Raw genomic sequence first — 27,388 nt, 5'->3', positions numbered from 1 at the left:
TCTGCTGAAATGGCAGACACAAGAAGAGTGCACATGTGCAGATGATTTTCTCGTCCAACACAGCTGACACCATGGCAGTGTAAAAGGATTAGGTGTGACCGCAGTTTCGATTTTTTTTTTTTTACCTGACAGGGGAATCGTTGCAGCGTGTTACCAAATAGTCTCGAAAACCTGCAATGAAGCCGGCCTCACGCCATCTGAACTTTTTCCTTCAACCACAGCCTCATTTTACTGGCTTTTGCCATCGTCAGTAAGGCCCCTCCTCCACCTGGTGTGATCCTATCTGGATATGATGTAGAAATAATAGCTTGAGTGGACGCCATTGACGTCAACGTCTTTTTCATTTGGACAGAAGCTCGGACGCACTGTGGATAATACCATATTTATGTATGGGATCATTACATCACTCAGCTATTCTTAGCACTGGCAGTATTACGTTACGCTGTATACATTAGTATGGCTTTTTGGCCCGACTGGAAATGTGGTGCATGATGGCAAAAGCCAGGAAAACGAGTCCTGGTTTAGAAGTCCTCTACAAGTTTGGTGTTCCACTGTGCTTCGGGGGTGTTCTGCCCTGACGGATAGAAAATCTTGAGGAGTGAACTTTCAGAACGCAAAAAATGATCAAAACAGAAAGGTCCTGATGTCTCGGCTCAGTAGGACGTATATATATATATATATATATATATATATATATATATATATATATATATAGGAAGGCATGTACTGATGCGTGTGATGTAAAGAGCAGTGAGTGGAGCGGCGTCAGGAGACCTCCGAGTGGAGAGGCAGGAGCTCGAAATGTGTAAGTGACACTGCACACACGCGGGTAAGGGCAGAGAGGCTGGGTGAGCAGCTGGGGGCCATGGTAGAGTGACAGAGGGTGGGGGTGAGGTGGGGGGTGGGGAGGGGGGGTCTACCTGGTAGAGACAGTGGCAGACACTGCGGAGCTGTGGGGGGAACTCGCTGGATGAACCGATGATGGCCTGGAAGAACCGCTCTGTGATCTGCAGCAGGTTCCTCTGGTTCTCCTCCAGGTTCTCACCTTGTTCCAGCCTGATGAGACAAACAAGGGGCTCCTGTCAGTAAGAATTCTTAGGTTTCATGCTCCAAAGACCTTCCTTGAACCAGTTAAACCACCAGTTAAACTAGGTGGGCGGTCATCTGTATAAAGAGGCTAAAAGTAACTTTGATCACAGTCTCAGTGGGATTCTTCAGTGCTGACTGCAGCGGCTCCACACTGCTGGAAAATACCTATGTCCGTCCACAACGCCCTCCCTCAAAGCACTGAATCGGCCAATAGTGGGCCTTCAAAAGGTGATGTGTCGCGGCTGACTCAAATCATCACAAACCTGTGTCACGATTAAGAGTGCGTTCGAAAAATCACTTGCTAATATACCGCGTGCGGTGGAAAGCCTCAGGAAACCCGGGATGACATTTATTGAAGCTTGGCCAAGGAGAATCCAGATCAACAGCACAGCGAGAGTTTACACAGCGTAGTGCCACCTCAGTTCTGAAGGTTACTCCCTGGCGAGGCGTATTTAACCCTTACCAGAAGATTCTACTGGGTATTGGACTCTAACCGAGGAACTATGCCTGCCTAAGTTAAATGACATGAGGTCCCTTGAGATTACAATAAACGCGGTCATGTGATCGACACAGTGATCACAGCGGTGATGCGGTCTGAGGAGACGCAATGCACCCTGGGGCAGTTGAGTATGTCCAGTAAGCTTGTGCCGCATACTTCTTGTCAATCTAGAATACATAAAAATCCGCATGCTACGCAGTAGGAACACACTACACTCTTGATTTGACGTCATACTTAGTGTGAATAGTAGTGTTAGCATGTGATCTCAAGCGCAGCCTAAGACCACCCGTCAAGCATTGCATCCAACATTACAGATGCTTCAATGTACTGAAGCTCAAGGGTTAAAGAAGGATATAGTGAACATATGAAGTGAAAAGCATCTGCGGAGGTCCTTGTTTGTATGTGAATTAAAGCCCATGTTTAAATGTTGTTGGTTTTCCGAAACAGAACGCAGCGGTTGACCTAAAGATTGAACAGTTACTTAGGAAGTTTATATTGGACACTGTATTTAAGGAGATTATGCTTTGTTTTGACATTATTCATTGTTGTTCGTTCAGCCTTGTATTAATCATAGCTCTTTTTTTATAAATGATACAGGAATTACACTAATGCATCCATCGTGTCATGGCGTGGATGATCGTTTTCATGCTGTGAGGTATGGGGACGCATCCTTGTACCCTTTTATCAACTTGTGGCCGTATACTGATCTCGGGGTCAAGAATGATTACACCCGGTTTCATTATTTGAAACTAGTTCCCGCCGTGTGGGCTGCTGGCATACACAACACACCTGAGGTGGAGGGTTTTGACAATATGAACACTACATGGTATCAGAACAGAGGTGCGGGTACGTACCTGGTGGGGTCCACCTCAAAGCTGATGTGTTCGGGGGTGGTGATGACCCCTCTTAACAAAGGCTCCAGTAGCTTCTGCAGGTATGCCGCCCCATATACCTGACATAAGGCAACATGAAATGCAGTCAGTATTATACATACAACGCGCCCTGCGAGGCGGATTTTATGGCAGGCATTCGAACTTCTTTCTTGACGGGAGTCGTGCTGCGTTTCGTACCTTGAAACAGAAGGTCATTATTTTACTGGCCAGGCTGTTTCCTCTGAAGAGAGTCTGCATGGAGTCGGCCAGCTCCACCTCTTTGGAGAACATGTTCCACAGCAGCTGGTAGAGGAGGTGGCGGGAGTCAAACAGCGTCACCAGGACTCGGGCCAGCTCATCCTGGAAAAAATGTTTTATGGAGATCTAATGCAACATACTTTCTTATTCCATATTGCATGCACCGTATGTTCTAACACACCTATACTGAGCTCTCAAAGAGAAACTTTCAGGACAAAATACTTACCTACATAATAATACTACTACAAGTCTGAGCACATACTCACCCACTGGGACCCAGGAACCACGTTAGCCAGTGCCATGGCGATGGGCAGCTCTCCCTGGTCTCCCATCATGGTGACCAGCTCCACCAGCCTCTCAAAGCGGTCAGCCAGAACCGTCTCCGCCAGCGTGTCGAACTCCGTTCCTTGCTGCAGGATCTTGGTCAGCACTTCCATGAAGGTGGCCCGAGTCTGCAGGTCCTTGTGGTAACCCAGGCCTGAGGAGGAACAAACGAACACTGGTGCTCACGGGAAAATGCGGTTTGGTAACTTCTATGTAGGAAGAGACGTTTTTTTTTTCCCCCGAATCCTGCCACGGGCAATGCTGCGGCCGACTTACCGATGGAGTGCATGAGGCCGCTGTCTACGTTAGCGTTGAGCAGGTTGGACATGGCCAGGACGGTGCAGTGGCGGAGAGAGGCCAGGCGGCGGGACATTCCTCTCTTTCGTCCCCCCACTGCTTGGCCCTCATCCTCAACCTCACTGCAGTCGTTCAGCAGGTTCATGAACAGGGTGAAGTACCTGCACACCACCACAACACCGGTACAGTGAGCCAGTCTGTCCTCTCTCTTTATATATTCAGAAGCACACATTCATAATGCTTCACATTTCAGTCATCCAACTCCTTCCTGTCACTACTGTATGGAAACAATGCACGGTGGAGGGTAAAGACTTTGGACTTAGGAGTACCACTGATAATCCTGTGGAGTACAAGGCAGGTCAGATCCCTGGTATTCCCTCATACAACCATAAGGAAACCCACATCTAAAGCCAAGCAGCACTGATGATATGCAAACAGTTAGCTGATTTCTGAACTGCCATTTAAACTAGAAACCTGGTTACTACAATGGAGGCAGGGGGTTAGAGAAACCTGGTTTCCCCAAGTAGATTTCTCCTGAAGAAGGTAGATTTCTCTGCTGTGTGTATCTGACATGTAAGCTCCGGCTTTTTACAAGTGCGCATGTGCCTGACAAAAGACTGCGGACAGGCAAAGTATCAGCTGAGGAAAGAAGGCATCATTAGACAGTCTGTCTGTCTGTCTAGCTCAAATAAGAAAGCCACACTTCCAAGATAAGGTTGGGGTAGGGGAGAAATCTGATTACTGACCTGCTGCATGCCTACAATGTAACTACAGTGTGTGTGTGTGTGTGTGTACGCGAACTGAGTAACGTTTCTTTTCAAAATGTCTCAGCCATCCAACAGTCCAACAGTCCCCCAGTGGCTTATCCCATCACCAACTGTCATAAATATATTATTAGTAGCCGCGATGTTGCTCCCGGGAGATGCACCCCTCATCAAGCTAAAGACCCAGAGGCTGAGGTGGACACCTACATGAGAGACAATTCCCCCTCATCGGATACTCCTGACCAGTGGGAAAAGCATTCAGACGATCTTCCCGAAGGCTGGCAGCACCACCGAGGAGCTGCCTCTGCTTCCCCCGGACACCATCGGAGCAGGTACTGTCCGCGAAGTGAGGACTGAGGTAGGCCCGGCCTGTTTATTTTATTTTGGGTCTGAAAATTGCGACGTCAAGTTGCTGTTTTTGCTGCTTTTGATCATGAATGAGCCTATTACAAAGTCTGGCTCCTGTTTGCTCGGCTATTTCTTTTAACACTTTATGTTACGCCTACTAAATGTCCTATACGGCGGTCTCAGCGCTGGAGGATTCAGTGTGTGTCGGCTGTTGTTTGTGCTGCTATTGCAGAAAAATAAACATTTTCTTATGACAAACAAAAACATTCACTGTAGGCGTATCGGTAATTTTTTTGTAAGGGGTCATAGACATTGTCCATTCTAAATAGTACAGTTTAATCTTGTCGGTCAACGGTAAATAATCGGTTAGCGAGGGCCGGCTATCGGCTGGTGTGCTGCATCTTTAACTAGCTTAAGATGACGGTGACATTTTGTTACGGTCGAGTGCAGGTGCGTTCTTACTTGAGGAAGAGCTGAGATTTGGCCTCCATCAGTTCTACTCCGTCTCCTTCCTCCGGCTGCAGGGGAAGACCAGCTAGCAGGGACACTACTGCCTCCATGCTGGCCTGGTCCAGGTCCCTGCACATCACACACACACACACAGACACGAAGGAGACAACAGTGAGGAGGGAGCTCTCTCTCTCGGTTCCTGACAATGCGTTAGTTGAGTTGAGCCCGTGTAACAGAGCTGCACCTTGTCAGACACTTGATGTCGTCATCAGCAGCTTGGTTGGAGGTTCCCATCACCCAGTCGGTCAGGTACTCCACCATCTTGTTCCTACAAACAACAGCGTGAGTGAAACCGGCAAACATCCGGAGTGGTGCGTGTGTGTGTGTGTGTACCTAACAATGAGCTGCCGTCACTGACCTGAACTTCATCTCCTGGCAGAAGGACAGGTCATCTCGCCTCTCCATCATCACCTCCACCAACTGGCACAGCTTGGTTTTGATCTGGATCGCTCGAAGCACATTGCCCAGGATGCGCACGTACCTGAGGGACGGAGCACAGGCCAGCACACCTCAGAGCACGCCCCCCTCTTTCAGTCACAATACAATGAACGTGAGCTTTCAGCTGTCAGGAACTGACAGAACGGACAGCATTCGGAGATCACGTGTCGAATGTGGAAGGCCGAGGATGTGGCTGGTGGCTAGTTTGGCAGATTGGTTGGCCAGATGGTGAAATGATAGCTATTTCCTAGCAGAAGAGAGGCTACAAGGGGTGTCACTGACCCCTCTGAATGTGTCATTTGCAACAGTACTCTGGGATTTGTGGTTAAAAAAAAAAAGTCCCTCCAGTCACCACAGGGTGTCGCCAAAACCACCACAATAGAAATCTTAAGAACTGTAAAGTTTGACTATCTGATATCAGTGCATTTCACAGACACAGAACGGAAACTGGACACAAGTTGTAGCAGTCTCCAGGCCTGTGTTTGAACACTCAGTGACATTCATTACTGCAAAGTCCAGTCCAAAGATAGCTACTGGGCCATAAGGAAAAGGACTACCTGGGGAGCAGGGACTACTGACCTGACCAGGTTGAGCATCATGGTCTCGATGCTGGCCTGTCCCAGATGTTCAGAGCTACCCTCCGTGTGGTTATCTAAAAGGTTCTTCATGATGGCTATGGTCTGCTCCACAAACTGGGTGTTAGTCTCGTTGATAGGAACCTGGAAATCGGAGAAGTGCATACATTTCAGATAGAAACATAACTCAGTTTTTCCCCAAACCAAATCACCGGAGACCAACGCATCCGCCTGAATCTTGACAACCCTTCACAACGGCGTTAGAACTGTTGCCCCGACGGCCTGTGGCACTGGTTGGCTAATCGTGAGTCCCGCGCGCACTCGTTGGATAATCGCTTTTTGTGGGGAAACCCATGTTTCATGTCATGATGCCAGACCAGAAGCAACCGCTTCAGTGGAGTGGGCGGATTCAAAGGTATGAAGGTATAAAATATGATCCAAAAAAATCTCAAGACATATTTGAGATGGTGTAAATATTTGCCCACCATCAATGTCTTTAATTTATAACCCTCATCAATTCCATTTTTGTACTCATCTGGTACAAGCCGAACTCGTTAGCTCTACTCACCGGTCCCTGCGTGTCAAAGAACTTGCCGATGCTGTTCCTCAGCTTGTTGAACAGCATCGGGTAGAGGGCGGGGCTAAGCTCCAGCCCCAGCAGGTCTTTCACGTTGGTGCGAACGTGCAGGCCGACCCTGTCGTGGCCACACACCAGCAGGGCCAGCAGCCGGTCCACGAAGCGGCTGACGGGCGTCTCGCTGGAGGCCGATGAAGAGCAGGACGAGGCCGAGGCGACAGGGTTGGACACGTCGCAGGGGCCCATGGAGATCATGGAGTGCTTGCGCTCGCTCATGGGGCCCATAGGCGGGCTGTAGGTGGCTGGGCCGGGGGTGCTGCGCTGCTGGAGACATACACCGCCCAGAGCACACAGGAAGCCTGTCATGTTGATCCACTCCTGCTGTGGGGGTGGGGGTGGGGGTGGGGGGGGCACAGAGACACTGAACAGCAGGAAAACAACACCAGAGAGAGACTACATATATGCATGTATTATTATTTCGCGATGTCCTCCACAGGTTCACACTTTTAAACCCACCCGAAGCTCAACACAAGACCAATCAAATGCATCCAAACTGCTGCCGACTTGGCAATTGTCTTGCTAAATCTGCCGCCTAGCGACAACCCCTTAGCTCCCCTCCCTCGCAGGGAGTCAGCTACATTCCTGCGTTCACTCAGAGGAGGGCAGCTGCACCATCAGTCGACCAATCGTCAAGAGAAACGCGAATGAGCCGTCAATGTGCGTGCCCAACAAACCTGGACCCTATTGTTTGCACCTTCTCCGCCTTCATTCCACATGATTTGACTTGATTTGTCTATGTGATAAATCTGAATTTGACATTCAAATCATTTTAATTTGTCACTACAGGCTAAAACTCAACTCTGAGTTTACTGCATTTACGTCAGTGCTGTAGGGAGACATCAGATATATGAACCCCCCCCCCCCCCAAATCTCTCTCTCTCTCTCTCTCTCTCTCTCATGTTTGTGTATATTTTGCGTGTCTTTGATGCATCATATTACGTCCCCCATGACTCCTATTGCATTAATAATATCATTCTGTGTGGGACAGCTCGTCGTGAGGTGAAGACATGTCTCTGGACTGCTTGCACTAGAGGTGCACGAGCCCTAATGCTTCTCTTGGCCTCGGCTGTTAACATTCCTGCCTTATGGGATGGCATCCCCATCAGGCCAGTCAGGGTAATGTCTTCAAAACACAAAGCAAACGTCCCACGCTCCACTAAGTTCCACCTAAACCAGACCGGTGCCGTCTGAGACATCCCCGTTTGATCATAACTCCATCACTCGAAAAAGGTACACGGCGGGGAGATCTCTGCAACCTGCTTACCTGCCCGTCATCTGCCTTGTTTTTAGGGAAGTTGAGAATCTGTTTGGTGGCCTGGTCCCACTTAGCATATGTGTCCTCCCAAGCCTGAAGTCGGAATCAAACAAACAATAAACTGTAGATTAACAATCGTGCGCAAACAGAGGTGAGAGAAAACTGACATCTTATATATATATATATATGTGGACGGCTTTTTCCCAGAAAATGTTTACAGTTAAATGGTCAAATGATTTACTAACTCATTTCTAGAACACATATTTATGGCTTTCTTCATTTTTTTCAGTCAATTAAAATGGTTAATTCTTGAGACCATGCGAGGAAATCATCCGCAAATTCAACCAACAGTGATCAATGAAGGCGAGTCATTTAAAAAGGAAACAGTAAAAGCCAGAGAAATGTTGTGTTACCTCGATGTTTCCTGGTGTGGGGTGCTCTACCCTCCTTAGCAAGGCCATCACCCTCTTCTGCAGGGTGGACCTGCCTGTGGAAACCAGAGGCAAACTGTTAATGGAAACTAACCTCTGTGTGTGTGTGTGTGTGTGTGTGTGTGTGTGTCCACGGCAGAGTGCTTCTGTTTGTGAACCCCCTCTCAAAAAGTACCAAGAAACAAAAACAAGCCACGCTGCTCGCTCAAGCGACTGACTGTCGTCAGATGGAAAAGACCACATCACCGTCTCATTAACGCTGACTAGAAAAGATAAGGAAGTCGAGAAGATCTGGCAACAAAGTTTAAAAACTGGCAAAAGTATATTCTCCCCCTCTATCATTCATTGTTCTTTTTTTCCTGCTCTATGCATCTGTGATATCTCTTTATGTAAGTGAATGTTTGTAATGTAGGCCGTACCATATGGCGGGGGAGAAACGTTATCAACTCGAGCGAAGACGTGGGACTGGCACTGACCTGTTCCCATCATGTTGCTGACGGAGGCCAGCTCGCTGAAGGTGGGGTAGTTGGGCAGAATGGTCTGGACGGGCACCTCGTCAGCGGCGCTGCGGATGTCAGCCTCCTCACAGAGGTGGCGGAAACACGACATGGCCACCAGCACCGCCTCGGTGTCCGGACTCCACAGGAACATGTAGAGGCACACCTCCAGCTTTGTCTGCGCCTGCCGGCAGATGGGGATGCCACCGCCCATGGTGGCACACTCCTGGAAGCAAACGTACAGCTTACAGACGTGGTGCCACACCCATAAACCTTTCTGAGCATTCACACCGCCAGCCAAACAGACTCCAAGAGGACTACACCGCTCAGTGTGCAGTGTGGTGATCGAGCAAATGACGGCGTCTGCCTTTGGGACATTTCGTGGACTCGTCTGTCAGTACCTCTGCCTTCTAGCTGATTTTTCTGTGCCCAACAAAGCGGCCTAAAGAACGGGACTGTACCTTGTTCTTGAGCAGAAACTTGTTCCTGCAGATGAGGATCTCCCTCAGCCATTTGAGAACTTCTGTCCCATTAACCATTTGCTGGCCAATCAGCTTGCGGCAGATAAGGAAGAGCACCTGTGAACTGCAGAACAAAAGGGGGGGGGGGGGGGGGGGGTGACATGTAAAACTTCAACAATAGAAGATCAAGGATCATAAAGACACCAGTGTCTGAAAACACTCTATACGCTGCTTCTGAGAAATGTTTATCAGCCTCTCAAATTCACACCTGCCCTGGTGGACTGCACCAGCGAGGCCTGTCCACACAAGAGGCAAACATCTCACACCAAGTTTATGTTTTCACACATAAAAGCCCCCCCCAATATCGCGCTTCACGACCTGGAATGTTTGCGGATCACTTGCAGTGGCTTACTCCACCATCTTTGCTGTAGGACAGGGCGGAGGGGGGCGATAAAACAATGGATTTTCTGGGCCTAATTAGCCTAATTAGCTTCGGCCCCTTCTTTTAAAACGCACATTGTGCACCTCAAATTGAATGCAATCAAAAGGGGTCTGAAGACGCTGCAAAGCACATTGTGTCGGAGTCACAGCAGGGCCTCCATGGGTGTGACTGTGGATTAGAAGAGTGTGGATTTGATCTGCCCCGTCTTTATAGAGAGATGAGAAGGTTGCCGAGTACCTGATGTCCCAGAACGTCTCTATGGGGGCGTCAGGATTCCACAGCTCTATGGTCTCTGGCTGGTGCAGAACTAACAGAGCCTGGAAACAGACAGGAGGGGCAGAGAAAGAACCAGAAGGGCCAGATGGAAACGATGGTTTGTCAAAGAAGTAAATACAAAAGGAGAAAAAAAAACAACACATACGTTTCACATAACCTCCAGCTTTGGCTATGTAACGACTCAAATACAGAGAGAAAGTATGCAGACAGAAGCACACCTTTATTTATCTTTATTTATACAGAGACGGACCTGTTTTCTTCTGGTAAGAAGCCCAACTGTTTCTCTGATCCGCTCCTGTTTTAATTTGCTGTGAATACAAACAACACTTCCTCCATATCTACCTGCCGTCTTGATAAATGCATTATAGTGAACATTTCCACAGCACTAAATCATGTCATACTCACCCACTCTCAAATACTGTCCACTAGTCCATCTAAATGTCAATATCTTTTAGCACTATTTAGTCGTACATATTTGTCGTCTTTTTCTGATTTTTTTTCCGTTTCTTGTGAGTCCACTGACTCAATGGAAGTGCAACACTACATTTCTGGAATTCCACTTCGATGACTATAATGTGTATTGAAAATCTGATTTGTGAGAGGGGGGAAAAAAAAGTTTTTGGAGAAAGTTCAAAACGAGAAAATTACTCTTCTTCGAGTCAGAATTCTACAAATTGTGCCATAAAAATGAGAAGCGATAGATAGTGGGTTTGGTGTCTGACCTCCATGGCTTCTTGTGAGAGCTGGGTGGTGTTGGTTAGAGGCACTAGCTGCACCAGGCCGGTGATGAGCTCTGCTGTACTGCTCTGCATCTCTGGAGCTTGCTTCACTGGGTTCTAGCACACAACAACAACACCACCACCACCACCACCACACAAAAAAAGTTCAATTCAAAAATACAGCCGTGTTATGGGTGCATCCAAACCTGTGTAAACTTCTCAGAATTACAGGAATCAATAAAAGCTGCGGCAGGCTCACATGCAACATGAGTTTGGGGTCAGCGTGGATGAGTTTGACCAGAGCGAGGAGGAGGCACTTGTAACTTCGGGTGTCCAGGTCTGTGGCTTTCTCTTTGAACTTAAGGCTGGTGGTCATCTTCCCTTTGAACGTCAGACTCTGTGGGGAGGGCAGCAAACAAGGAGGACAAACTGCATCAGAGATCAAGTGGTAGATTGAAGAAATGATTACAACGCGAGTCTTATTGTCGAAGCTTTAGTCATCGTTCCTCTCGGCAATATTAACATTGTTGTCATTAAATGAATTGCCGATATCTGGGAACCAGGGATGCACTAAGTGGATCCATTGGACCTGGGACTTGCCTCGATACTGATCTAAGATGATGAACTGATAAATACTGAATATAGTTTACTTTGCTGTAATAAACTCAAATTATTCCTCAATGCGTATTAACATCTTTAAGTCAATTTTTGGTACTTCTAGGACACAAACTTGTAGTAAAGCAATGTAACACGTTGCGGTCCCCTCACCGGTGTCATGCGTAGCGGAGCGTGGGTGCCAACGCCTTGGATCACCCGATTGAGGGTGTCTGAGAACATAAAGCGGAGCTCTCCAGAGTAGCAGTACACTGCATCGATCTTAGGCCACCAGTCCAGATGGGACTGAAAAGCAGAAAGCACAGGATCGTGTGTATGGCAAGTGAAGTAAGACATAAAACCAGTCTATCATCAGTAATGTGCGGGGGGGAAAAAGCTCTGCAGACTTACGTTGGTGATTATTCTGTGCAACGAGTTGACCAGGACAAAGTGAAAGGTGGAGGGGGAGGAGGCGGCCAAACAGACCTTCAGGACAAAGAGGACACATTCATGAATTAGCTAGACTAGAGCTACTACTATTGTGGGCCTGCTCCGACAAATGTAACATAACTTCTTTTCGGTCCACCTTAAAGTGCTGGTTGTTGTGAGGATTGATGCGGAAACAGGAGACGAAGCAGTCCATCATGAGCTCCACGTCAGCGTTCTGGCTGCCCGTTCCCCTCCAGAAGGGTTTGGCTGGGTTGAACAGCAGAGCCTAGTGGGACAGGGAGGGCCGCAGGTCACTTCAGGTGAATCAAAAGCAACATTTCTGGTGTTTCCAATATACTCCAGACTCGTCACAATACGCTCAGAGAGAGGAGTAACTGCTGGTCATTTATACAGTCAGCTCAATTATTGGGGCCAATTACAACCGTTAGCCAGCCAGTCAAGTTGCAGTTTACACATTGTTTTCTCCTGGCATTTTTTAGGGCCTATCCATGAGCTGTGGGTGAAACTCACTCAGTCACGGGATCGCGATTAGCTGGGCGCGCTCCAAATACGTTGTTTGCAGTCGCGGGATTCTGATGACTTCCCGAAAATTCGGAATGAGACAGGAAGTGGAAGGCAGAATGGACGAGATGGAGGAAAGCCCGTACGGCGCTAGCTGTTGTTTACTCATCGTGTCGCCCGGGGGTGAAAAGGGTGAGGAGGAAGCGTGAGCGGAGACAAACGCAGACCTGCTAGGGGGATTCCTGTGGAGATTTTTATGTTTGTTTGTTTTTTTAAATAAGCTACTAAATGCTGGTTTCTGATGACTTTTAGGAGGAAGCAGAAGAAAACAGGACAAAACGGAGTTTACTAGATAAATGAAGACTATTATTCGATTATTAGTGCTCATCTCACCCCGTTTTCCCCTGCAGTATAATTAATAAGAATGCATCAGAATAAACTTTAGGCAGAAGGTGCATTTAATTGCTGACCTAGGATCAGTGTCGCTACCCCACATGTAATATTGACCAATGTAAGAAAACACTCAAATAATAATAATAAAACGCAAAGCTTAACACTAACATTAGTTAGTGACCGCAAACTAGCCAGCTGCCTTGTTAACTGATCTGGTCTATCGTTTGCGTGTAAAAACTAGCGGCAATGCAGCACCACGTAACAACGCTGTATAATGAGCTCGCTGGCTAGCGTTGCCTTAGCCGTATGTCTCTCTGGGGGCGAGTATTTTGGTCGGTTGGCGAGCTTAAACTAACATTAGCCAACAACGCTACTAGGTTATCTAGCTATCTAGCTTCGTTGGCACGCAGCAGGTCCAGCGCATCGACAGCATCAGATATCCGCGGATCAGACATCGGGGAGGGCTAAAATGAAATGTAACCCTGACCCTAACTTTGAGTCTAACCAACAAAAGGATCATAACTGAGTGAATTTTCATGCTGCAGTCACCAAATTGGATACACAGAAGGAAAACTGAAGAAAAAAAACCACAACACAGAGAACAGAGAGTCCAGTTGCAGTAACTGGTCAGACCTTGAGATCCATGACGATGGACTGGACCAGGAGGAAAATGGTTGAGTGATCTTCCCAGTTGATGTAGGTGGAGGCTTTACACAGTTTGACACAGGCGATGGCAGCGCTCTCCGTCAGCTGCTTACTGCTGCCCTGGCCTGCTAAAGCTTTCCGCAAACTGTCCAAAAACAGTTTCTGCAGACACAACAGGACAGGAGAGCGTGTGTGTGTGAGTGCCGGAGTCAGTCTCTGCTGCTCTGTGTGTGTGTGTGTGTGTGTGTGTGTGTGTTCCTCATCCCACCTTGTTGGCCTTGCTGTCTTCCACTGTGTCTTTGGAGATGGTGTGTGTGATTTCGGGACAGAGAATGAGGAGGATGATCTGCAGTGGCCACACAGCGGCCTTCCTCTTGGCGCTCTCCGCGAAGCTGTCCACCAGGTCAAACAACTTCTCTGCAGCCTCTGAACACACACACACACACACACACACACACACACACACAGTTAATGAGACAATAACTTTCCAAGACTATCTAAAAAAGCATGTTTTTGGCCACTTTATTCAAACTGTAATGCATATTGCAGTTGGAAATCCAATATGCAGTGGCGATGCAATCCTCAATTCAGTTTGCATTATTTGGATTCAAAATTCAAATGAAAGCTCAATCAATTGCACTTCATATTGTTGTGTTTTTTGGTCTCTTCATTCTAAGACTAGGGACTACTTTTTGTCAGTGTAGCTTCATTTGATTGGAATTCGCTGAATTAGTCGAGATCATGTCATATAGACTCATCGATAAACACTGGTTCGATAAACACAAAGCGCGGGTGGCTGCGTCACTTCCCCACGTTTCCAGTATGTTTACGTCAAAACAGCCTTGACATATCTTGCTGGCCCGTGTCACGTGACCGTGGAAACCCTGTGTGACACGAGAACCGAGCGCGCCGCCGTGCGCAGTCGCACACTCCCGCATCCAACCCGTGAGAGAAGGGCAGAAAGGAAACGCAGCGTGGTGTGGTGCTACTGTTCACCTGTAGATACAAACACAACGAAATGCATTGTGTGTGTGTCAAGGAAGGGCCACGCAGCAGCAACGCAAGCATCCTCATGAGAAGGCTGAACGAAAACAAGAAGATGCCCGTACATCCGAGTCTTCTGCGCCGCCCTCTGTCCGACAAAAGGCGTTGCAGTAGGGTTTGCAGGGAGGCAAAGCATATCCAGGTGCCCACTTGTTACCCACTTGCGACCTGTTTCAAAGGTTTCCGTCATTTCCTCAAGGTGGCTGATCCCCGATGCAAAAACCCTGGTAGGAGATCCTTGACTGGCCAATGAAATTCCAAAGCTACATGAGGAAGTCGAAACAACCCTGACAAGAGTGATATGTGGACAGCAAGAACAACTGAAGCTTATTTGACTGTGTCAGGACACCCCGGAGAAAAGGTGGCGCCATCATTCGGTTCTTCCACCATAGCACCAAAGCATCAGACAAGCTAAAAGAAGCACACATTCAGTTGCAATTGCCAGAGCACAGACTAATCCAAGTATGTGCTGGAGAGACCAAAGTGGTTAAAACAGCACTTTGTCTTGTTGCAAGAAATACCTTGCTCTTCAGTGAGGGGGGAGAATGGTCCCAGATCAGATTTTTGAAGAGCCCACTGAGGAGCTTCAGCAGAGCAGTATGTAACCACGTCTGAAGTCAGACCTCTAGTCCCTCTTCTCTGAAGAGCAGCCATGTCTGCTGGTCAGGTGGGTAGCGATCTGGTTCCACAGCTTGCAGCGCAATGCAATGCAAGTGGCGCTCTCAAAACATTGCACAACTATACTTTATACTCATGTCTAGATTCTAAGACATGTGATACTGGAAATGTGGAAACCATTAAAATCGCTTTGATCGTAAATCGTATTTTTTTTTTTTTTTCTGAACATTGCTAAACAGTTGACCACGTAGAGAGTTGCTCTGGAAAAATCATGGCCTGCAAATGTGCACGTGTTTTATGCTGTCGGTATTCATATTTATATTATAAATATGTATTTATTTTATTATTATTCAATCAGAGTATGTCTGTAAAATACTGGACTATTTTTTTTTTTTACACTTGTTAGCACAAACGTGTATTTAATTGTACTCATATTTGCCTTTGATCAGTATCTGTATCATATCCAATTGAAGGAATTTGGTGTCGCCCATCCCTAATGACTGCCTTGGTTTAGTTGCTTTTTACAATTTGTATCTGTAGAGCTCTTGCACTACAAAAACAAACAGGAAGTCAAATGTAATCACAGGCCGTGAGATTTCATGATACGCCAAATCTTCGTCTCAAAAGACAACAATCTAAGTTCCACTGAATAGTTTGGATCCATTCATACCTGCCATATCCGCCTGCGGCCGCTGGTAGAGCATAGTGAACTCATCCGGGTAATTCTCCACCCAGTTCCAAAACGCCTGCAGGAGAGAGAGCAGAAGAATATGTGCACAGCTGAACTATCCACTGAGGAAAGGGCCACCTGATGGCGCATTTCTCTGCTAACGCGTGTTAGCCACGGCTCAGCTATCCATTGGTATAGTACACATACGTGAAGAATACGTGAGAAAACGTTTGGTAAGAGCCATTCAAATGTCAAGTGTTACAGTTTGGGACAGAAACAGGCCGGTAGAGGAAGTACCTTCTCTAAACTGTTGATGACCGCTAGCTGGGCGGGCTTCTTGAGAGCTCTAAACTTCAGCACAGTTTCTGGAAGAAAACAAACAGCATTAAACCCACATACGCCACAAAACACTGGTTCACTTTCTTCATCATTTCCGGCTTTCACGGATCAGGAGTCCTTTATGCCAAGAACTCTCGAAGCGGCGACGACCCGATTCTTCACCCACCCCCCTTTAAGAAGTCCTGATCCTGATAATGCAAACGTGGAAGAGCATTCGAAGCTAACCTTGTAGCAGCCTCTTCAGCTTGGAGCAGTCCACATTGATGTACTGCATCAGCTCTATGTCGTGGACGTCCACGTTGTCCTCGGAGCACACCGTCAGCTCCTGTAGCCTGAGGAGACACAAGAGCATTCAGAGAGATCAAGGGATTCAATATGAAAGCATCACCCTGCTCAACATGAGCATGTGCCGCACCATATTGTTGAAGACATCATCACGATACCAAAATGGTGTTTTCTGATCCATAACAAATCGTCTCAGCTGCGGTGGACGACACAGAGGGGTTCGGAGCCTTGCTCAAAAGGTACCTGGTGGAGATGCGGCTGAAGACGGCGTTGAAGTTGTTGCAGCTCAGGGAGAAGAGGACGGCAGAGGCTGAGGCCCGGAGCTCGGCGGCGTGCTGGTGGCCCTCACGGTATGTGTGGATGAAATGACAGATCTCCGGCAGCAGCTGTTTGACCAGCATGGTCTCATCCAGTCGCAAGCAGTCCTTGGATTGCTGAGGAGGGAGGGCAGAGGGAAGGGAAAAAAAAAAAAAAAAAAGACCTTCAGGGAAAGAGGTCTGTTTCAGGGTTGGCCAGTGGCTATCCAATTGGCACATAACGAGACTGCAGCTGATTTTCAATCTGTTCTGCTGTCCAAAAGACGTGCTTTACTCATTTTAATGTGGGCCAAATATGTGCTGTGAAGAACAGAGCGGTCAGAGTATAGTTTAAAAACGCATCCGACTCATAGACATAGTGAGACACAGACATAGACATAGACATCTATTGGTGGGCCATAATTCTTTCACGGAATCATATTATAATGTGACCTTTTTTGCCCCAATTTTTTATTTTTTTTTTTCCCCAATGAATTTAGAAACCCATTTCAATTCAGAAGCAAAGCCCCAACCCACAAATACAGAAAGATGCCTGGCCTTCCATACTTCCATATACTGTGAACGCTAATGACAAAAACCTGTACAGGAAGCTGAGAGCAGTTCCCATCGGATGCGAGGCTCCCACCAAACGCCTGCAAATGTAATCCGGGCCTGCTGGTTCACAGAGGAACCACCCAGAAGACGAGGACGGCGTGATTCACCGGGGATAACTACATTAACAGGGGTTTGTATCTGGGTGAGCGCAAACGCAGCAGCAGAGATGCTGAATCATTTCGGAGTTTGATTTCATAGTGATGACGCATGGATGGGGGGTAGCAACCCACAACCAACTGCCAACTCGAAGGGCTCGGCATGAGGCAGGGCTCTACACGAGCGGGTGTTTCACTCACATTTGCCCCTAAAAATGCAAACTGGAAAAATAGCGTACGAGTAACGATCTCAACCTGCCGTAGTCCATCTCTCACTGTTATGCATGAAGGGTTACTGACAAGTTAGAGACTAAAAGGGGCTGGAACGATGCGTCGACACCACCGATTACGTAAGTCCATCGATTTGCATGGAATGGCGTTGCACTGTTTTCATTCATCCCCAAGTGTGCCCGCTCCTTCTCCCGGGCACGCCGAAAATGAGACCCAAAAAGCCGGAAACGTCCGAATCTGTTGGGTTTCAGACAAGAACTCAACGAAGACTCCCTGAAGTAGATGCTAGTAGCTAATGGCTAGTATGGCAACGCCTTTCCTAGTTAGACCTACACTGCATAAGTCTGAACTTCGCTGTTGTGATGAGATTAAATCAACTAATCAGAAAATATTCGATGGAATAAGCATCAAACAATAATCCTTAGTCGCAGCCTTAGAGACGAAACCTACAAATTATACATGTTGGTTGTGTATTTCTTAAACACGTGTACTGTCCAACTGGAATTAATATTTTTACCAGTGATAGTATACAGGCCTATAGTATACTATTATATGAAATTATAATGAATAGACCGACCGTACAGAATTCATATATTAACATTATCTTTTTATTTCATGTTATAATATTATACTAATACGCTGCTTTATACTAGTTACTCATCCAGGTTGTACAAACGTAGATTTAGCCATTGGGCCATCGTGTGCTCCTTCTCGCCGGCCCCCTCCTAAGATCAACACCTTCCCCACCTTGCTCTATCTTACTTAAGTTACTGTTATAAGTATTGTTCAGTAATCTTGTTTGCATACGGTGTGGTGTGGGTGGTGCCGGTGTATCCATTCCTGGTTCAATAACGACAAGTACCCACATCCCACAAGCCGCAATGCACCAATCACAGGAGTTTTCTGAGAGAGCGGTGATTGAAAAAGTGGGTTTCAATGTTTAAAATTAAAAAAAATTTTTTTTATATATTTTAAGGCCCATGCCTAGTGTCTAGATACTAGGGTCTTCCACTGGCTTTCACATCATAATTGCACACGAGGAGAAGGAGAAGTGTAAATATGTATGTAATAAACTGTTGGTTAATAAAAATCTGTGTGTTTGTTTCTTTGTGTGTACGTGTACTCCTTGGGGGGGGGGGGGAGGTTAGCGTTGAGCCCTGTGAAGGCGCGGATCACTGGTCTCATCGGGTCCTCTCTGGAAAACCAGATCAGGACAGCAGGGTGTTCAGAGGCGAAGACTCACCCCCGCCAGGCACTTCTCCAGGGTGTCCAGGATGATTAGCTGGGAGAGGTAGAGGTTCCTCTCAGAAGCTTCTCCAAATATCCGCTGTAAAGACATTCAGAGTCAAAACATCGTCCGCTCAGCGTTGAGGCATTAGCACACGGCATTAGGAGACCTCGGGGGCTGGTGTTGTCATACCTACCGCATCAGTACCACATTACTGATTAGGATCACTTCATGAGCCACATTAACCTCATTACACTGTCAGAGCTTTCCATGAGCGCCGGCTGCCAGCCAAACAGCCCACGACTCATTGAAGTCCATCCGGCTACTTTATTATTACTCATTGTGGACTCTTGGTGAATTCTGATGATTCTTAAAACAAGCTGCTGATTCCGTAGCGTGGACATTCCACGACCACTGGAATGTACACGCTGTCTGTAGCCTGTCTGTCTGTCTGTCTGTATCAGTCCCGCCCCCACAGGCTCTACATGAGTGTGTGTGTGCGCGCATGCTCAGCTGAGAGGTTGTGTAAATATCAGCAAAATAATTGATTACAAAGCGCATTACGAGTCGATTGACAGGGGACTTCCTCATTAGACAGGCTACTTCGGAAAACACCGGAAGACACCAGTGGCAGCCCCTTGACGATCGCGCAGTAACGCGCGTTAAAGCCCACTGAAAGAGCTTCATTTAACCATCTCCACGACGCATTGCAAACGCACTAAAACGGGCCATGTTGTCATAGCGACAGGCCTGTGTCATGTGCGGAAAACGTAGGCTATGCCTCTGCCTCACATTATAATGTTACGTGTTTAAAGTGTCCTGCAACGCTTGCTATGCAAACTAATGTCAGATACCCCAAATCATGTTTGAAAAATAGAATATGGTGGTTTTTCTAGCTGGCTACCTTTTCCCGCCATCTGGCTACTCCGTATCCCAAAGTTGTTTGTATCATTTGACAATTGGCCTTAAAAGCTAAAAAGCTAAACGTTTTCCATTTATGCTGGTTGGTCTGGGAGGAGGGTTTGGTTTTAGGATTAGGTTTTTCCAGACTGTTGTTCTAAAATTCTCAAAAGCCTGAGACTAGCTGCCTGGAACCAGTTGGAAAATCTGTGGTTGCCAGTGTTGTCAGCCAGTGTCTTAATGCGGATACCACCTCTTCCAGACAGGTTACTTTCCAGGAATTCCTAAAATGATCTCAATTGGATAGGGTCTTATCTGAAGATTCTGTTTCTGCTTTGGTACAATAGCCTCACGCCATGTCAAATTAGTGAGATTAATGAGTTTTTGGTCATTACTGTTCGTTAAGTGAGCCCTTCCAAAAAGCCTCAGTCGCTCTTTCTTACGGAGGCATCCAACACCATGAACGCCTTCAAGGAGAGACCGACGCAAAAAAAAAAAAGTGTGCGCCCTTTAGTCGACATGCTAAGAAAGGTATCGCTTCACTGCCAGTGTGACGAGGAGGAGCAGGAGAGGAAGAACCCCACTCACCATGTTGTTGACATTTTTGAGGATGGTGGTGAGGCCACTGATGACGAGGGAGAACTTGTACTTGGAGATGTTGATCAGACATTCCTTGTTGTGCTCTGTGCTGACTTTGGTGTGGGTGTTCTGGTGTCCAACTTTAATGGGAAGCTGAAAGGGGAAAAAAAAAAAGACAAAGAGGGGACGACGACGCAGTCAAGGCACTGTTCAGCTTCATGGTATTAAAAATCACAGTGGAGTCAACTCACCGTTAGCAGCATTGTGGGCTTTGTTGTGTTTATTACGTTGCTGTCGTCACATTCTGCAGCGTTCACATTCAGATCACGCTGGACATATTTGATAAGCTTGTTCAAGTGTTCCTAGTTGAATGCATAAACCATGCAATCCAAATTGTTTGTTTGGATCGCTCCAAAAAAAACAACGGATTGATTAAGTGGTAATGACAAGAACCATTACTTGCAGCAAAGACAGTGGGGAAAACCCCCACAAGAAGTGACGATTCAACGGCAGAAAAGAAACTGAATGGAAACGAAACTACCGTAAATCTCAAAACAGTGGTCAGGGCCTTTATTTAGCCCAAGTTTATTTGGAAGTTTATTCCTTCATATTCCACTGTTTTACGAGTAGAATTGATTCCATTTCACTCAACACTTTCATGTTTACCTGTTGCCGTGACAGGAGCTTCCGGCGGCTCAAGGGGCACAGCGCCTCCCTTACCTGAAAGGCTTTTAATGTGAAATGCCTGCATATTTTTGCTAAAAAGACAAAGTGTTCCCTCAGCAGAGTGGTGACTTTGACGCGACTGGACAAACGTATCATGAGCTAGGACTACTTTATTTGCTTATGTTGGGAATTTACAGTAAATATGAATACAATTTGTACAACTCCCAAACACCAAGATATTAATATTGGCTATAACCAGTGTCACCATGATTGAACAATGTTATCATCGCACTTCCTTCGGAATGCCTCATTTCTCTCTCGGCTTACTTGGCCTACATGCTACGCTATATGTTATCATCAGGCTACCAACGGTCCGCCTGCTTTAGTGTTGCTGAATTCCAGGCGCGTTCTTGTCTCTCTCATCACCAGGCACAAAATTAGGGCTGCGATTTCCAAAAATCGATTCATCTAAAGATTACTTTCACTATCAATTCATTTGGTCTACAAACGCAGAAAATGCCATTTCTTGTTTTGTTACTGGGGACGGTAAAAGTGTGGCTGATGTAAAAAATAAACAAATAAATAAATAAAACAGATCAGTTATTATTTTGTGATGACAAAACAGTAAAGGTTCATTAAATTCAAAAGTAATTTGCTTCACCAGAACCAAACGGGTTCATCCGAACATTTCCCTCACTCGAGTTTTGTCCGACAGCAGTCAGCTGTGTCAGCCATAAAACTGGACCCTAATGGAAAGTCTTGGACTCAATACAGCCCCATGGTTCCGTCATGAAGTCAGACTGTCAAACCGTTGCATGCACATAATGCACAACGTAAAAACAAGCCATGCCTCTGTTTGCAGTCCAGTGTAGCGCAGAACGGTCAGTGAGCTCTTTGTTTCGCACAGCTAGGCCTAACCATTCCCCTAAAAGTCACATACACACTCAGCGTCCAGTTTACTGGGTCCACCTAGCTAAAACCAAATCGGTCTAACGCAACAGCCCTGCAACGAATCCTCCTTCATGAAGGGGTCTCGCGTTCAGCTTTTGTTGAAACCGTTTTAGAGATGTGTTGATCCAACCGCATGATCACTTTGGAGGATGCAGTTTGTGGTGCTGTTGAACTGTATTGCATCACACAGGTGCGTAATGACAGCTGTTTCTACTATTGTGTCCACCCCACTTATATCAATGATCACTGTTTGATCATTTTAAATGAGTTGGCATCCATGGGCCATATTGTGACACCCTAGTCAGACAGTCCTAGTAAACTACTACACATAAAATGACAGGAATTGGCTTCCCACGACTAGATGAACATGATCGACTGCGAAATCAAGCGCTTCCTAAACCGACAGCCAGCCACCAGGGAGCCGTCGGGACGTTTCGGGCTTCACTTTTGGGGTAGCCTCGCACAGCCGGACCTATCGCCACACTTCGTTTCAGCGCTGCGCTTTTTTGGGACTTGTGTCGGCGCACCAAAATAACACAACTTGTTCAAGCACCATACAAACTCATACAATTCACTTGAAATGTGTAGAAAGGTCGACCTATTCACGTTTGAAATATATAATAGTTAATCACATTTTTATGATAATTATATACCGTACTTGTTGGTTTGGGGCTTAATTTGTCCGTTACTGTCCGAGTTAAGCCTCAGTCAACAAATTTGACTGTGATCTCCCTGAAGGCAGTTTACAACACCTGTGCAAATAGAGGCAAACCACTTAAATAAAACTACACTGTATTCTTTGTTCCACCAAAAGTGTTCTCACTGGGATGTGTATTTTATGGGTGCAGCAAGAGAAAGATAAATGTCCTATTACAGTAGTCAGCATTCCCCCTCTCCTCCCCCTTTTTTTTTTTTTTTTTTTTAACTTTTCAATTGTTTCCCCCTCCTTCTTCTCCTTTTGCTTGAGTAACTAATACAGTTATTTCATTATCTCATTATACTTTTCCCTCCATCACCTGAATATATTCTGTAACCTGTAATCCCATGGGTGGGTGGGATGGGAGCCAATTTGTCCACATGATGATGAACAGTGCTTCTTTGCATTTAGGGGATGAGTAGGTGAATTCAAGTCAATTACACGTTTTGTATCTTTTAACTCTTGTGGGATAAAATCAATAAAATATATTTACAAAAAAAAAGATAATGAGCCATAGCTGACGTACAAAAGCAAAACTTATGTAGTGAAAGCAAATTCCACCGACCTTGCTCCTATGGACATTGATCAATTATTGATTGAAATAACACAGGTTAGTGTGTAGACTCACTACTTCTCCAGTCCTTCCACTGGACAGCTGACCCACAGTGAAACCATGTTAAGTCCACAGTGGATCCTCTCACAGCACTGATCACGGCCCAAATGCTGAATATTTGTGCATAGCCCGCAATGTAGAACAAATGTCACAGGTGTGACTAGGTATGATGTCACATACAATATTTTCCATGTTCCATGACTTTCATTTTTTTCACATTTTTCGCCAAACTCGCAATTTTCGAAAATTCCGTGACTTTTCCAGGTTTTTTGTCGTGACCGTACAAACCCCCGTGGGTGTAAATATCAAACCAGATATGGTTCAGGCTTATGTAGAACAACAGCGATCCATGAAAAACTGCTCCACGATCCTGTGGGTTGGATTGGGGTGCCTCTAACATTTAAACTAACCGATTTGTTCATGGGCCACAATGCAAGGCAGCTGAATAGGCTGAACAGTTTCTTTAAAACAGTGTGTGAACAGTTCACATTCCTCAAGTTCTGTCAGGAACACTCGCATCATTTATTGCAGATCATTTGGCTGTGACAGAGTTGGCAGCGAGGACATAAACAGGAAGTGGGCCACATCTCTGCAACGCTTTCTCCAATTTGGATCAGAATTTCTATGCGGGTGGACAAGTCCTCATTGTACCTGTGAGCAATGTACTTCACTCGACGCACTTCGGCTTGGCCCTCCAATTTCCTGCTTGCAGTTACATTTACTTATAAAAACGTACGACAGTGATTGAAAGGGGAAAAGAAAAACCAAAAAGGAACATTTTGCTATGGGCTGCTGTTTGTTGAAAGTTGCATGTAAACCTTCCCGTCCATCGACACTCCTCTCTCTGCAGCGACTGCCCAAAACAATAAAGAACAACTGTGTATATTTCCTTAATGCAATTCAGCCGTCAAACACATTTAAACTGGACTTGAAGGTGCATTCTTGACCTCGGAAATAGTACTCGCCCTCACAAAAGTCACACTTCACTTACAGCCAAATATTGTGGCCCTCCGCAGCGGATACAGTTTAGATCGAGTTAGGTGGGGTAGATGGAATTCCATAATAACATCACATGATACAAACTAAACCATCTCCACTGACAACTGAGCAACTCCGACCGCCAAGAAAGGCCACGGGATGTGGCTGAAACCTTCAGAAACACCAAGTGGAACTTTTAATTTAAACATCTGACAAAAATTCTCTTCACATTGCTACCACACTGTTGCGATTTTAGTAATGTCCTTCGTCATTTGAACATATTTAGATTTAAAATAAAACAGCACCCAGCCCAGAATTTCTACTTCTGTGACCTTTGTCAGGTGGACGACTGCGTTTAAGCGTTGCTCTCGGTTAGAAGCTGCAGATGACATTTTGGTGTTTTAAATCAACTTCCGCAACAGATCGAAACCGACACTCTTCTCTCCCGGGATACTGTACAAAACATTGTCGAAACACTAAACTCACTTATTGATGGACAGCTGTGATGCAGGCTATATTCTCTGAATGAAGAGCTCCTCAGCTGGCAGCTAAACTGGAATGGCTTTGCTCATTCTAACGTAAGCCTGCTAGGTTCATTGCTGCACTGTGAAGCAGTACTACGTGTAGAAAAAATAAAATAAAATAAAATACACCACGGCCAGTAGGTTATGACCAGACCATTCCAAATCATGAACTATACTGGCATTAGTTCAGTTATTCCAATTCACCAAGCACAATGGATGATGTTCGGCTAGTTGACAAGAAGGAAATATTTCAGCATCAATAATAAACAGCGTGGTTGTTGAGAGGAAAAAAAAAGTGAAATAAACTGACTTGGAAGGCTTTCGTTGGGGCTTAGGGGTAACAATAACAAAGAAGTGGATATAACACCTTAAGCCAACGGTAGTAATCCAAGCTGAGCCGCAAAAGCCCAGCTACAATCCATGATCTGTGGCAACTAACACCAGACCCAAAGGCTCCTAGAGACTAAACGCAGCTAAATGACTGATAAATGGCTAACAACACAAACTGGCTGTCAGATCAGTAATGCTAACCGAGTTGAAGATGACCTACATTTACCATTTCGTAAACGAGTGTCACTTTTCCCACCGAGTATGTCCACAGCTCGACTATTACAGAAAGCCCCTCAAGTGTGTGTGTGTGTGTGTGTCTCTCTGGGTTTCATTGTACAACAGACGGTGCACGTTCCACAAGCCGTGCTGATATTTCATAATTAAAATCATAAAAAAAAAGTACCGACTACGAGCGGTTTGAACGCGAGCCCAAAACGGGCTCGTGGTAGCTCTAGCTGTAGATCCCTTACGGAAAAAATAAAAGTTTTGACTGTTGACGTTTCCCCTGCGATACGAAGCAGACAGCCCGGCAGAAATTAGCGAGCAGCATTCGCTCTTGCTGCCGACGTTTCCTCACATCCCGCTAAACTGCGTGCTCGTGTGAACGCAGCGTGCTTAACCCGGTCACATCTTATTTGTTTACATTAGACAGCTAGGCCTTGCTAATGTTAGCTACCTAGCTGGCACGACAGAAAATGTTAGCCAAGGGGACGTTAACGCCGACACGCGCATACGCGGGCGCTTGTGTGCACGTTCAAATGTCCCTGCCATAACGCTTTGCTGTATATTATTTTGCGGTTGAGCGGCTAAGTCCGTACGACAAACCCCCAGGACAAATGTGTGGATAACTACTAGCTAAATTGATCGTGGAGTCGGCGCTAGCGAGGAGGAGAAAAAAAAGAAAAAAAAAAAAAAAAAAAAAAAAGGACCTCATCTTCAGTGTTTTGCATCTGGAACAAGCAGTACAGAACACATTTTAGTCGAGGAACAATTGCTGACGGGTGAACGCTCCTAAACTACGTTATTTAAAAAAAAAAAAAAAAAAAAGGACCTCGTCTGTGTGACTGTAACGTTAGCCCGAGTGGTGGGGCCTCAAGACTACCAAAGCTTGCTACACCCATCCACTGAATCAGCCCATCTTACCTGCTCATCAAATCTAGTAATCACGGCCTGGACCCATTCCACTGGTTTGTGAGCCGCCATGGCCGGGCGGAGGGACACCGCAACGCTGTGCTGGTAAATCCAAGGTGTGAGGCCGGAGCTGACAGGCTTAATTATGCATGAAAATCTGTCCTGAATCGATGGGAAAGGACGAAAGGGGCGAGTATTTTTCCCTTTCTGTAGGATTCACCATGCCACCGCCATGACACACCACCGGAAGTCTTCTTCAGAGAAATTGATGGGAGGTGTTGGACATCAGGGTCAAGCTAGCTAGAATGAGAAAGACCACTTCCAGGCACATTCTTCAAATAACAATTATTGACGAAATGGTTTCGAATGAATATATACAAATGCACAGGTGAAATAAAGAACACGTGGGAGGACAAATCTGCATCTTTTTAAAAAGAATAGAAACTAGAAATCCCCCTTTGTTCAAAGTTGTTTTCTGTATTATAGCCCCTTGTATAGTTTCAGGCAGCTCGCATCTGCTGTTAAGGCTAAGTAAAACGGTCAAGTGGACGTTAAAACACTCGGAATCACAGCGACAACCGCACATAGTACTTGATTGAATGTTCCGCTCAATCAACTGCAACCGTTTTTCGTGCGATATTCTTTCTGTTTTATTTTGAAGTAAGATTTTCAGTACTTCCGCCGCGAATGTGGAAAACGCTGGCACATTGGCAGCTCGTTGGGCGCGCATGCGTCAAGTACGATCAGGCCTATCAGAATGTTTTCAGTGTCAAGAATGGATTTCATTGTTTTTATTAACAATTGTTAGTTCTCCTAAAGGTTTCCACAAAAACAAAAGCACACAACATGGAGACTTAACATTAGCAATTACAATTAGCCACTCAATCTTTTACGTTTCCAATGAGAAAAACAGATTTAAAGGTTATTTGGACAACAAAAAGTGTCACCTGGCGCTGGTGTTTCTAAAGCGGTAAAGCGGAAGTAAAAGAGACACGGCTCAGTGTACAATGTTTAAAGATTAAATACGTTTAACACAGGGACTCTTGCTGAATAAGACAATGGCAATAGACAAAGTCGACATAATGTATGCTGACCATCTGGAAATAAAACTTATAATGGACCATGGCAGTGGGGCGAGAACCCCTGAAGCTTCGACCATGGGGACTATGAAAGCAACAGCAACACTTTTATCAGGATAATCAAAATCAAGATCATCAAAACCATCGACATATTTTACATGTGTTTATCTTCAATACAACAGGACGTCCAGTTTCATTCAAGTGAAATGAAATAGTCATCAGACGCTGGGGACATTGAGGTCAT

At 46.0% G+C, this 27,388-nt stretch overlaps 1 protein-coding gene across 4 annotated transcripts in view; it reads right to left on the bottom strand.

Annotated features, from left to right (window-relative positions):
- The window catches only part of nf1a (neurofibromin 1a), a 74,584-nt gene extending 48,436 nt beyond the window's left edge, over nucleotides 1–26,148 (bottom strand). For 2 of the 4 annotated variants that reach the window (XM_070905673.1, XM_070905675.1), the window contains exons 1-29: nucleotides 26,078–26,148; nucleotides 20,185–20,328; nucleotides 18,712–18,795; nucleotides 16,475–16,665; nucleotides 16,172–16,278; nucleotides 15,905–15,972; nucleotides 15,608–15,683; nucleotides 13,544–13,701; nucleotides 13,264–13,437; nucleotides 11,873–12,001; nucleotides 11,698–11,772; nucleotides 11,461–11,592; nucleotides 10,952–11,089; nucleotides 10,696–10,809; nucleotides 9,935–10,014; nucleotides 9,256–9,379; nucleotides 8,774–9,020; nucleotides 8,280–8,353; nucleotides 7,876–7,959; nucleotides 6,543–6,932; nucleotides 5,979–6,118; nucleotides 5,320–5,442; nucleotides 5,146–5,229; nucleotides 4,914–5,030; nucleotides 3,319–3,500; nucleotides 2,985–3,196; nucleotides 2,659–2,820; nucleotides 2,443–2,540; nucleotides 921–1,056 (exon numbers count right to left, since the gene is read on the bottom strand). In XM_070905673.1, the coding sequence (XP_070761774.1) occupies nucleotides 921–1,056; nucleotides 2,443–2,540; nucleotides 2,659–2,820; nucleotides 2,985–3,196; nucleotides 3,319–3,500; nucleotides 4,914–5,030; nucleotides 5,146–5,229; nucleotides 5,320–5,442; nucleotides 5,979–6,118; nucleotides 6,543–6,932; nucleotides 7,876–7,959; nucleotides 8,280–8,353; nucleotides 8,774–9,020; nucleotides 9,256–9,379; nucleotides 9,935–10,014; nucleotides 10,696–10,809; nucleotides 10,952–11,089; nucleotides 11,461–11,592; nucleotides 11,698–11,772; nucleotides 11,873–12,001; nucleotides 13,264–13,437; nucleotides 13,544–13,701; nucleotides 15,608–15,683; nucleotides 15,905–15,972; nucleotides 16,172–16,278; nucleotides 16,475–16,665; nucleotides 18,712–18,795; nucleotides 20,185–20,328; nucleotides 26,078–26,137 (3,903 nt within the window). In that variant the 5' untranslated portion in view covers nucleotides 26,138–26,148. Of the gene's footprint in view, nucleotides 1–920; nucleotides 1,057–2,442; nucleotides 2,541–2,658; nucleotides 2,821–2,984; nucleotides 3,197–3,318; nucleotides 3,501–4,913; nucleotides 5,031–5,145; nucleotides 5,230–5,319; nucleotides 5,443–5,978; nucleotides 6,119–6,542; nucleotides 6,933–7,600; nucleotides 7,630–7,832; nucleotides 7,960–8,279; nucleotides 8,354–8,773; nucleotides 9,021–9,255; nucleotides 9,380–9,934; nucleotides 10,015–10,695; nucleotides 10,810–10,951; nucleotides 11,090–11,460; nucleotides 11,593–11,697; nucleotides 11,773–11,872; nucleotides 12,002–13,263; nucleotides 13,438–13,543; nucleotides 13,702–15,607; nucleotides 15,684–15,904; nucleotides 15,973–16,171; nucleotides 16,279–16,474; nucleotides 16,666–18,711; nucleotides 18,796–20,184; nucleotides 20,329–26,077 lie in introns of all 4 variants that reach the window. The other 2 variants (XM_070905672.1, XM_070905674.1) reach the window with 2 other exon arrangements.
- Between the last annotated feature and the right edge of the window lie 1,240 nt (nucleotides 26,149–27,388).

Source organism: Enoplosus armatus, chromosome 5 (genome assembly GCF_043641665.1).
Source record: "Enoplosus armatus isolate fEnoArm2 chromosome 5, fEnoArm2.hap1, whole genome shotgun sequence".
Classification (NCBI taxonomy): Eukaryota; Metazoa; Chordata; class Actinopteri; order Centrarchiformes; family Enoplosidae; genus Enoplosus; species Enoplosus armatus.
The sequence above is the reverse complement of the archived record's forward strand: the minus strand, read 5'-3'. Positions and strand labels throughout refer to the sequence as shown.